Raw genomic sequence first — 12,411 nt, forward strand, 5'->3', positions numbered from 1 at the left:
AAAATCGTATAGAAATTTCTGTACATGAGATAACTGATAAATTGTATGCCATCCATCACACAACAGCAAAATGTGAAGAGCCTTCTGTGTGTTCCAAGAGTAAGCCACAACCTATAATAATTCCATGCTGAAACAACAAAACAACTTCTCCTGCAGCTTTTTGTGAGCAAATGTTGACTCTGTTTGGCCTTTTTTGAATCTTGTGCCAGGCTTTCATTGTCCAAGAAATCTGATTGTCAGAATGTGGTTGTAGTGAATGAACAGTGCAACAGGAGTCATATTAAATGATTGGCTGAAAGTAGCTGGGTAAAGAGGTGAAATTTAGGATGTTTACATATCTTAGGAGCAAGCTAAATTAATTCTAACTCTGTCTCTTTGTGTATGTGTGTCAGGATGGAAGAGGGGAGAGAGATCAGTTGTTGTATACATAACCTCTTATGGCAGCAGCTGATTCAGATTCTCCCCCCTGGTATTCTACCTTAGGCACTTCCAGAAACAGAAAGTTCATGAATTTCATAGTGAGATAACATGATGTTATGTTAGACAAATCAAAATTCTGTGCTAAGGCAAACCAAATTCTTCTCCAAGTAGTTTAAAAATATATTTATAGTGTTTTCACATATTGTTATATACCTCAAGGCTGCTAACAACAGTGAAGCATATCCATAAGGCCTATTAAACATAGGCTAAAACTTTAGCAGGAGCCCACTATCATTATCCCAAATCTTCCTCAAAATATAGTTTTTACAGCTTCCTCTGAGAAATATGCTCTGAAAGGCTTCTTCTGGGAGGCTGCAATCTTGAGATTATAATGCTATTCAGGATGGAGGAGCAAGCCAGAACTTGGCAGTAGTGTCTCATCACAAATAGCTAGTTGTTTGTAATCAGTTCCTTTCCTCACTAACTAGGGTATAATCTCTGTATGCAGGAAGGAATAGCATCTTTCCTTTTGTGACATATATGTAATGTTCTGTCACTGTCATTTAATCATACTCATTTGTTTGATTCATACATATAGTTAAAATCCCACAAACTCTGTGCACGTGCGCATGCATGTGTGTGTGTACCTTCAAGTCACCTGTCGATTTAGGGCGACCTCATGAATTATGTAGTGTTTTTAAAAGCAAGGAATACCCTGCTATTATCTAAAATAATAAAAATTAGAAATATCTTAAGCCAAACATTACAAAAGTCCACTGAAGTGTAATTTAAAAAAATCAGTTCAAGAAATAGCAAAGATAAAGTAAACACTGGCTTATTCCCCAAAGGCTTTTAGACACAAGTGACACAAGCCCCACACAGGCATTCCAAAAGAAGAGTTGCTGAATGTATGGGTGGGGAAGGAAATATGTGAGTCCTTCTCTGCTCCATTGTTGCTGTCTATGTATAAAGACCCAACAATCTGAAGAAGATTGTATGGAGCTTTTCCATGTGACTGCAAATCCTGATTTTGTTTTAAAAGGTCACTGACCATCATCAGAGATCCTCCATTTTACATTGGGTGCAGCCACACTGCAGAATTAAATCAAAGTGACACCACTTTAAAGGTCATGCCTCTAGCCTGCAGAATCCTAGGATTTGTAGTTTGGCGAGGCAGCAGAGCTCTTTGATAAACCAATACCTCCCCAAACTACATATCCCTGGATTCTGAAGAATAAGAGTCATGGCAATTAAAGTTAAATTGATTTAATTCTGCACTATGGCTACACCCTCTGTTGTTCTTTACACATAATGAAAAGCAATAGGGAAAGAGTGGTGCTGACGTGCGTCTTTCCTCATGCATTCAGAACAATTCCCCCTTTTTCCTTTATTTCTTTGAATGCCTTAACAGGGCTACAGATATGTCTTTAATTAGTTCCTGAAAGACAAACGTGGATGGAAGGGGGTTCCATAGTCACCTTATAGTTGTGGGATGTAGCTTCACTAAACATGACAGAAAATATCATGTGGTGCATGTGCTGGCTTGTGGCGCTGCATTGTGATGCTCGTTTGAACTCAGTTATTCAAAGGTAACTATTTTAGTTACTATTTTAATTGCTTCTGAGAAACAGGAACACAGATAATTCCTTTTTAAACATTGTAGTTATAATGCTAACTAATTAAGGGTCCTTTGGCCTATGACTATGGTTAATTACACTTTACAAAAGTAGCTTTCCAAGCTCTATGGCAAATTCCATAACCAATAAAGGTAGCTAGTGAAAATCTCAGTTTGGGAGGTGCAGTTTAGAAGGTTAAATTTACTTGTTTTACACAATAAATACTTGCTTCTGATGAGGACAAATGAAGAACTACAGGCCATGGTGACAGTAGGATATCCAGGTATGCCCATTTGGCTTTAAAAAGCCACTGAAAAAGCCACTTTGATTTTTTAGGGAGTCATAAGTAACTTACTTTAAACACACACACACACACACACAGATATTCTTAGGATGCTGAACTCTGTCACCTCCACAGTATGTGATGCGGCTTTTGATGTTTGTATAGAACTGCAAAATAAGTGCACTTAGCATAGAGTTCTGTCCTTTGGAGCCTTTCTTTTTTACCCTTCAAAAGGTTTCTTTTTAATTCATAGCTTTTGTTGAATCAGATGTAGAAAACTGAAGGTATGCCTACGTAACATCTGGCTTTTTATGCTGCGTTCAGTGAACAAGTGCTGTTAATTATGGACAACCTGTCCAGTGCAGAAAAACCCATCATGGAGATGTTCAAACTGTAAAAACAGTTTCAGACTCTGAAACAGGCAAGGCATGCATTCATGAAGAGAAATTTGTTTATGGCAACCAACGAGAGGTTAGTTATGCCACTCACTGCAATCTGCAGTGACTGCATGGTTTCTGCAGTAGCCACACCTTTTGACATGCCCCACTGCAAGCTCACACAGGAGAAGTTTCCAGGCTGGGTTTTATCCTTTCTCATCTTGCGCAAACACAGAAAGAGTTTTAATGACATCAGTGTGCTTCTGCTGATTAATGTCCTCCCTCACACACAAAAATAATAATAGTAATAATACAGTATTTGTCAATGGGAGTACAAGAGAAATTATTTCAATTCAAACATGTTAACTTACGGATTTGTAGCCCAGACTATCTTTATTCACTATCAAAACTGTGGGATGAATCACTGTGAATCAGACCAACCTGTCTGCTCCTGAAATCACAGTAGAGGATATATTTGTCTCCTGCTTGTCAGCTAACTTACTCATCTAATCAAAAGTAAGCTCCATTCAATTCACTAGGGCTCACTATCCATAGTAAATATGGTTGTAATGTCAAGTAGTTCAACTGGAACTTACTGCAAATTCATATCAAAATCCATAGCTTGTTATTTGTCTTCATTTAGTCAGTTCAGTTGTTAACTTACATTTGGTTGGAAGTGACTGATTACATAGACAAATGATATTGCAGATCTGTATATCATCATCGTTGTCATCCCACTTCCCCCCCCCCCAAAGACTGGGACACAAAGTGGTTTACAAATTAAAAGAACAATACAATTAAAAGCATACAAAAGTGGACATTAAAATAGAATTAAACTAGTACAGTATTAAAACAGATCACTCATTAAAAGAATAAAATGCAATTAAAAAGATAAAAACACTTACTAATAGTCATATTAAAACAGTTAAGAAAACTGTATAAAACTAAAACTATATACAGTACTTTAAAAACCTTCAAATCCAGCACTACAGAGCATTACAAACCCAACCTCAAGTGTTTGTAAAGGTCTGGAAGGACAAAAATGTTTTAACTTGCTGCCAGAAGTACAGCAAGGATACATTCTGGCCTCTCTGGGGAGGGAGTTTCAAAGCCTGGGAGCAGTCACTGAGAAGGCCCCCTCTGTCATTCCCTTTAAACAAACCGAGAAGGTGCTAAGACAGAGAGGAGGGCCTCTCCAAACTTGAATAAGCTCATTCAGGGAGATATGGCCCTTCAAACACTGGACCCAAGCCATATAGATCAAAACCATCACTTTGAATTGTGCCTGGAATTGAACCAGCTAGAAATTATGATAGACTGCTTATTAGTGGGTATCAACAGCAAAGAATATATCCGAGGTATGTCACATGGCATTTCCCAACTTTGAGAGGGAAAAGGGGGGGGGGAGTTTGATTCCCCAGATTATATTGCCAAACTCTCCAGAAATTTGGTAGTACTATGAATTGGACCATAAATGGAAGAAGCTTTGTGTTTTCAGGGGACAGGAAGTGTATTTGAGAGACAGTTCGAGATTATGAGAATACTAGATATTCTTGTTTCTTTGCCTATCTCTCTCACTCAATATATTTTGCATCTTGTGCTCCTGGGTGATGGATTAAGTTTACTAGGTGTCAGAAAATCAGACTGCATTCACTCTGCTTACCATATCATCATCCATCTGTCCCAGGATAATCCCCTGTGACCTTATTTTAATAGGTAGTTTAACACTGAAACAGCCAGAGCTTTTGTGAGTGTTAGGCAAGAATGCATTAACCTCACATTCCACCACTGAGCTACCTCCCCTCCTCCCCCCGACTTCTGTCCTACCAGAAACCAGCTGGAGAGGGTTTTGTAGCCCTCTAAATCTAATTCAGGGGCTCACTGGGGGCTGTAGTAGGGAGTGAGTATCCCCTTCTTAATTCTGTTGTGTCTCCCATGGAAATCCTGTCCAGTATTATTAAAGGTGATATCAGTATATTTAACCAGTTCATATTGAAGGGAAGTTAGAAAGTAATTCAATGTTTGGACACCAGTTTTTTTTAAAAAATAGCAACTCTACTTAAATGCCCTGATCTAGATGGTAAGATTTAGCAGCAAGATACAGATGGAGACTAAACTGGTCCATCTTCCAACCAGGTGCCCAATAATTCTAGTGAGAAAGCAAAAGCTTTCTTCTGATTCAAGAAATGAAGAATGCACTCTCTCATTCACAGCTCACCAGATGATGTCAAGAAAGCATATGGAGCTGGCTTTTATACCAAATGCTGGATTCCACCTTGACTCCAGGCACCTCAGTACAATATAGTACCAGTCATAGCACACTTCCTGTGGAAGCTACACTTATCACTGGAGTTAATAACTTATACTGGAAAACTCTGGATATAGGCAAGAAAAGGGGAGAATAGTTCTTTTTCTTTGTAGGATGGATGTGGCATGGAAACTATCTATCTATCTATCTATCTAAAACTTCAGTTAGCTTAATGGATCATTGTGTGAGCATGAAGTATAGTAGGGGTAGCAAACTACCTAGTCTTCTGGGAAATAATTGCCTAAAGGACAGAAATCGCATAGAACATGTTTATCTGCACCTGAATTTATTTTTCCCTAAGAGTTTAGATATATAGGGAGTCAAGGTTCCCTATATCTTTACATGCCATCTAAGTAATTTTCTGTCTGTGGCTGCTCCCAGTGCTCTAAATGAGGCAGATGGTGACTAAGAAAGGACCTTTCAGTTGTGAAACCACATTTATAAAATTACCTTCCTCTGGGGAAGTGTCACCTTTTATGCCAGGCAAAGAACTTTCTATTTTCCCAGACTTTTTAAACCTTTGGTACTGTTAGGTTTTTCTGCTGCTGTTTTCTCCCCTTCTGTTTTTGTTCTGTATAGTGTCATGCAGAAGTATTCATCCTCCCTTTGACTTTTCCATATTTTATTGTGTTACAGCCTATAATAGAAATGGATTGAATTGGCATTGCTAGTATCTGGTATTTTTCAGAGTGTTGAGTATGCTGTGTAGTAGCTTGTTGTTCTTGTTCACTGCTCTCCAGTCAGCTTGGACTGATGGGGTTGCCATGAGCTGAAGTGAACTGGAATGCAGTTAACAACAGCAACAGCAACAAACTATTTGATGTACATAAGATACACAACACTTTGAAGGTGAAAAATATTTTTATAGTGTCACAAAAGTTAAGTAAACAGGACAAAATAAACTTTTCTGATTGCATAAATAATTTACACATGCTATGGTTTGATACACCTCTCATCCCAAAATGGGTTGGTGAGCATACCTAAATAAACAGCATCATACAGATGAAGGAGCTATGGGACCAAAGCTGGTGAAAATTTGTGCAAAACCACCATTCTGTGTTGTTTATTTTTTTAAAAATCCCAAACTATGAATATCCTCTGGAGCACAATTAAATGGAATGAATATGTCTCAACTGTGCCTAGGAAGGGCCATCAGTGAAAACACAGTGACTACTAAAAGAGGGCATTAATCAGTGAAATGACCAAGAAGCCAATAGTAACTCTGAACGAACTGGAGAATTCTCAGCAGAGTTTGGAGAAAATGTCCATGGGACAACTGTCTCCTGGACATTTACAAGCTGGGCTTTTGGAAGAAAGCCATTGCTGAAACAAGCCCATATCAAACTTCAGTTGCAGTTTACAAAGAGGCACGTGGGAGACATGGAAAACATGTGGGAAAAGATTCTCTGATCTGAAGAGACCAATATAGAATGTTCTAGCCTTCCTACAAAACTCTTTATAAAACCACCCAGCATTCATTTCCCTGAGAGCACCATTCTCATGGTGAAGCATAGCAATGGCAGCATAATGCTGTGGGGGTGCTTTTCCTTGACAAGCATTGAGAAACTAGTCAGGATTAACTGATTGGATGGATGGAGCCTAATGTGGGGCAGTTCTAAAGGAAAACATGTATCAGACTGCAAGGGAGTCTGGGATTGAGGGAAAGATTCACCTTCTGGCTGGATAGGGACTCTAAGTGCATGGCCAAAGCAACATTGGAGTAACTTAGATTATAAGAATCTCTTTGTCTTCATGATCCAGTGAAAGCACAGACCTCAGTCGAATGGAAAATCTGTGACCAGTTTTGAAAGTGGCTGTTAAATAATGATCCCGGTCCAACCTGACAGGTAGAGCAATTTTTCCAAAAGGCATGGGCAAAAAATGCTAGATCCAGACATGCAAACTGAAAAGAGATTGACCCCAAAAGACTCTCAGCTGTAATTTCTCTCCAAGGCATTTCTGCCACATGTTGTTTTGGCTGAATGCTTAGGCAATCAGCAAGTGCCCGGTTTTTGTTTGTTTGTTTGTTTAATCTTTTACCACTATAAAAATATTTTCCCCTTCAGAATGTTGACTGCCTTGTTTACATCATGTGGTAACAACAGAATCCATTTCAATTCCAGATTGTTAACACTACAAAACGTGGAAGCCTGTAAGGCACTGTATGTTATGCCTGATTTTCAAAATATTATGTTTAAGTACAGGATACAGAGTTATCAAGCAAATACATAACTGGGCACTTGTTCAGCTCTTATCCAACCCTGCCTCCATGTTACAAGTAGGAAGTGGGAAGAGCCAGTGGTTTTTAGTGTGCATGTAAACACAAAAATGTGCAGTTGGAGAAAAAAATGCAATGTGACAGAATGTGTGAGAGAACTGATAGAATATGTCATTGAATTGTGGGACAAACTGTGCAATTGGAAAAGAGAGGAAAGAAAGTAGGTATAAGTCATATGTAGGACAATACGATACTGGATCAACAATTTCTAAAAGTATGAGTATGCAGAAATTCTGAGATCATTTGACTGTGAAATGTCTGATCGGGCATTTCTGCAGTAAAGAAATCTCCTAAAAGCAATCCTAGCAAAAGCCAAACCTCTGTCAGACATGAGTCTATTCATTTTTTAAATTCAAGACTGCTTCTTCTATCTTTGGCAAAACAAATGCCTTGTTCTTTGTTTAGCAGATGTCCAGCTCTGGATTAAAACTGCTTGGAACTCATATGTTTGCAGGTCAAATAAAACTTGTGTTACAAATACTTGCTAAAATGGTAGGTGTGGTGCAATGATTCCTTTTTTGTTATCCAAATGGTTATATGAGGTGATAGTGCTGTCATTTGTTAATAGTGATAGACAGTTACTAGTCATCCTCCTCATTATCATACCTGTCATCTCTCTGAAATTAAACTTGTGCAATATCCATTTTTATGGGTTTACGCCTTAAATCCATATCTCGCTACTGTAGAAAAAGAAGCCTGCATAGTAAGTCAACATTGTCATTAGGATGCCAGCCACAGATACTGACTAAACGTCAGGAATAAACTCTTCTAGAACATGGCCACACAGTCTGAAAACTATTACTAAAGAAAGTTAAAAAAGAAAGTGCTAAGGTAGGCTTAAGGCTAAATATTAAGAAAACAAAAATAATGACCACAGAAGTACATAATTTCATCTTAGATAACAATAAAGTAGAAATAGTTAAAGACTTCCTGTATCCTAGGATCAAACATTGATCAGAATGGAGATTGCAGTCAAGAAATCAGAAGACTAGGACTGGGAAGGGCAGCTATGAAAGTACTAGACAAGATGCTAAAGTGCAAAGATGTAACACTGAATACTAAAGTGAGGATTGTTCAAATCTTTGTATTCCCCATGACTTTGTATGAATGTGTGAGCTGGACATAAAGAAAGCAGAAATAAAGAAAATCACCTCATTTGAGATGTGGTGTTAGAGAAGTGTGCTGAGAATACTGTGGATGGCCAAAAAGACAAACAAATGGGTCCTGGATCAGATCAAGCCTGAACTCTCTCTGGAAGCCAAGATGAATAAATTAAGGTTGTTGTACTTTGGACACACCATGAGAAGGAGAGACTCATTTGAAAAGGCAATAAAGCTAGGAAAGGTAGAAGGCAGCAGAAAGAGAAGAAGAGTGCAAGCCAGATGGCTGGATTCAATCAGCAAGGCCACAGGCACGAGCATGCAGTACCTGATGAAAGAGGTAGAGAACAGGGGTCTTGGAAAGCTCTCATCCACAGGGGCCTTTTCTTTTTGGGGGACGTGTCTGGGGGTGTGGAAAGGCCCCCAGCCACGCCCCCAAGTCATCCGACAGTCAGATAGTCCAGAATGTCCAGTTTGCTGGGTGGTGTTTTGGTCACTGGAAAGTTCAATACTCATCTGCTTCAGGCTTCTTTGTGTTTTGGTTGATGAGCACCAGCAAAGCGTAATTAAAATGCGTAACATATTTAATCTTTTTAATAAAAGTATGTTTATACAGATGGATAAAACGTCATCTTTGGTTGCAATAAAAATAAAGTTGGGAAACAAACTATCTACCGGATGTTGCTGGCTGCTGAATATGAACTGAATCTTCATTAATCCTTTTTGTTTATACGCCCATGAAAATTGTCAAGGCAGTGACTTTAGTTCACTGTTGTTTAAGTAACAGCAGATGATCTTTTCAGTGTGTGTCCACTTAAACTGTTATTTGAGAAGTGAATTTCCTACATTTTCTGCAACTTTATAATGGCTGGCCCAGATAAACAAAAGCACCAGATTGAGTTGTAGCTTCCTCAAAGTAAATAAATAGGAAGAAAAATATAAACTAAGAAAAATGGTAGCATCAGAGTAATGCCAGAATACCTCCTAATGGAAAACGTTGGTTGCAAAGGTGTGATGATTTGCCAGGGTGACACAGTGATTTCTCATTTCCAGTTTTGATTTTTTTTAACCTGAAAATTTCAAGGTATTTATTGGGATATGCTTTTTTATTCTTGTTTTTTGAATGAGTTGTTTTGATTAAGGATATTCTAAATCTCCCCTTCATGTCTCCTACGGGGCGAAAACTGATACTGCAAACAAAAGTTGTTTTAGGAAGCAGAAAACAAAAACAACAAACCCTAACCAAGCATTTCCCCACAAATAATGTTTTTGTCATATGGGCAGACCAAAGCAGGTATAGTTTGCTATGCAGACCTCTCACTCATGCCTTGTTGACTGTAGCATTTCACAAGATGCACCATTTGGTAACCATTCACTGTGCAATAATCATATAGTGTACCACTATGATTGAACAGCCTGCTGAGTTACCTTCAGCAAGGCAGTGGTGAGATTCCATATCTTAGGTCCTCTATGAAGCTTGGTTTGGAAAAGTCTCAGTTCTTCATTAAGAGCTCTGTACAAAGAAATGTACAGTAGGGACCATTTACTCCCTAGCCCTCAAGACACGGGGGGAAATATGGAACACTAACTCACAGCTTTTCAAAGAACTGGAATGGTCCAAAATGGATTCAAGAAACAAAATGTCCATCCTTGTCTGAACAGGGAATGCAGACAAGAGCCAATGTGGTGCTTAGAATGTGTCACAGCAGGACTCAGAGAAGCAGGCAAATCCCGTGAAGGTTACTGGGTGACTTTGAGCCACTTACTCTCTCTTTGCCTAACTTACTTCATTGTTATGGGGATAAAATCCATGTAGAAGTGTATCTTGAAGGCAGTAAATAAACAATAAAGTAGCACCAGGCTTGTATATAGCCACCTTGAATCCCATTTTGGGAGAAAGGCAAGATATAAATAAGTAAATAAAATATAGAGAGCCAATTAAACAGGAAACTTAAAAGGTACAAACTGCATAGTTGTATCTTTAAATAGGAGACAAACCATTATGCTACTCTGAGTGCAATAATTCAGCATATTCCAGAGCAGAAATCAAAACAATATAAATGCTGAAGTTGAAGGCTTTCGTGGCCGGCATCCATAGTTTTTGTGGGTTTTTCAGACTATGTGGCCGTGTTCTAGAAGAGTTTATTCCTGACGTTTCGCAAACAGCTATGGCTGGCATCTTCAGAGAATTGTCTGAAGATGCCGGTCACAGATGCTGGCGAAATGTCAGGAATAAACTCTTCTAGAACATGGCCACATAGCCCGAAAAACCCACAAAAAACTATAATAGAAATGCTATTGAATTAAATATTCATTTGTGAAAGTGCACACAGTACATCAGAGGATAAGGACCTTTTATGAAGTTGATGAGGAAGGAGAAATTCGTCCTTTACCTAAAATAGTTTTTTCTTTTTTAAAAAAAAGAAAAAGAAAATCTTGTGCAACAGTTTCTGTAATTTATTTTTCTTGTTTAATGATGTACAATATTTTTATTTTCTCTTTTTCAAGATTGGACTACAGTGGGCCTTCAAGGGAATTTTTTTTCCTGGTATCAAGAGAACTCTTTAATCCATATTATGGATTATTTGAATATTCGGCCAATGACACATACACTGTACAAATCAGTCCCATGTCTGCTTTTGTGGATAATCACCATGAATGGTAAGTTGGCAGAGTCATCATAGTACTTTTCTGTTGTTTTTATGAAACATGAGACACACTGATTCTACAATTAAATATCCATGCACTATAAGGTGAAATAGGTGTGCTTATTTTCCTTTTCCAGAATTGGAAAGGATGGTAAGAATTTAGTTTTTTTTTACTGAGTGTTTTGTGGTATTAGCCAGTCACCTCTAAGCAACAAGTACTCATGTCTGGCAAGAGTAAACTTCTGTAGATCCCTAGATCTCCTAAATTTCATCTTTTCAAATACAATTCATCAAAATATAAAAGCAAACCTGAATTTTAGCCAGTCTAGGGTTGTTGTTGTTTTTCTTTACCAGCTTCTTTTCAGGCTATGAAACAGTTCTAAAATCTATTTCTTGTAAATCAGTTGTAAAATTTGCAGCTATATTTTTTTGTTTCTCATGTGCTTAATCCTTCTCTTGTTTCTCACACTGTCAAAAAGCTGTGGTTTTGTGGATGACTGGCTGGTTTTTACCAGCTCTATGGGAATCCACATTTCTACTAGAAAGCAAACAGTCACCTACTCTGTCCATTCTTGGAGCATGAAATGCAAAATAACATTAAAGAGTCAAGTCAGCTGGAAAAAGGAGATTTCAATCAGTGTTCATTGCTTTTTAGTCTGAGCCCTTTCCATGAATACAGATTAAGGGATGGGGGTGGAAACTGTGACCCATTTTCTTACCGGGGGGAAAAACAGTCCAGCTATCACGAACTGTCTCTAAAGCAGAGCAGGAGTTGTTTACAATTCAGTCTGTGCCATCTCTTAGTAGGTGACTTGGAGAATTTTCTTATTTACACCATTACATACATTACACCGTTATAGCAGTTTGATACCACCTTAGCTATCATGGCTCAGCCTGTCTCTTGCCGAACCCTGGGGTTCATAGATTGGCATGATACTTAGATTTTTAGGAAATGTAATGCACTAGAGTTATCTACAGAGAATTCTTATCATTTCACCAAACTACAAATCCTAGGATCCCATAGGAGGGAGCAGTGGCAGTTAAACTGGTATCAATCTGCATAACAATATAGTGTAGATACAATCCTGATCAGCTATGCTTGTAGTAGAAGTAAGCAAACAAATCTTAGTCTGTAAACATAATTTTGTAGTAGTTTGAAGGTTGTACCTGCTAGTTCATATCAACAACATGTACTGCTAGTGAGGGAGCAGTGGCAGTTAAACTGGTATCAATCTGCATAACAATATAGTGTAGATACAATCCTGATCAGCTATGCTTGTAGTAGAAGTAAGCAAACAAATCTTAGTCTGTAAACATAATTTTGTAGTAGTTTGAAGGTTGTACCTGCTAGTTCATATCAACAACATGTACTGCTAGTGAG

General features: G+C 38.2%; 1 protein-coding gene across 1 annotated transcript in view; it reads left to right on the forward strand.

The window, feature by feature from the left end:
- Positions 1-12,411, forward strand: part of HECW2 (HECT, C2 and WW domain containing E3 ubiquitin protein ligase 2) — a 218,184-nt gene that overhangs the window by 182,674 nt on the left and 23,099 nt on the right. Inside the window, 1 exon segment of the mRNA XM_042446267.1 lies at positions 10,891-11,043. Coding sequence (XP_042302201.1) covers positions 10,891-11,043 — 153 coding nt within the window.

The sequence above is a fragment of the Sceloporus undulatus genome, chromosome 1 (genome assembly GCF_019175285.1).
Source record: "Sceloporus undulatus isolate JIND9_A2432 ecotype Alabama chromosome 1, SceUnd_v1.1, whole genome shotgun sequence".
Lineage (NCBI taxonomy): Eukaryota > Metazoa > Chordata > Lepidosauria > Squamata > Phrynosomatidae > Sceloporus > Sceloporus undulatus.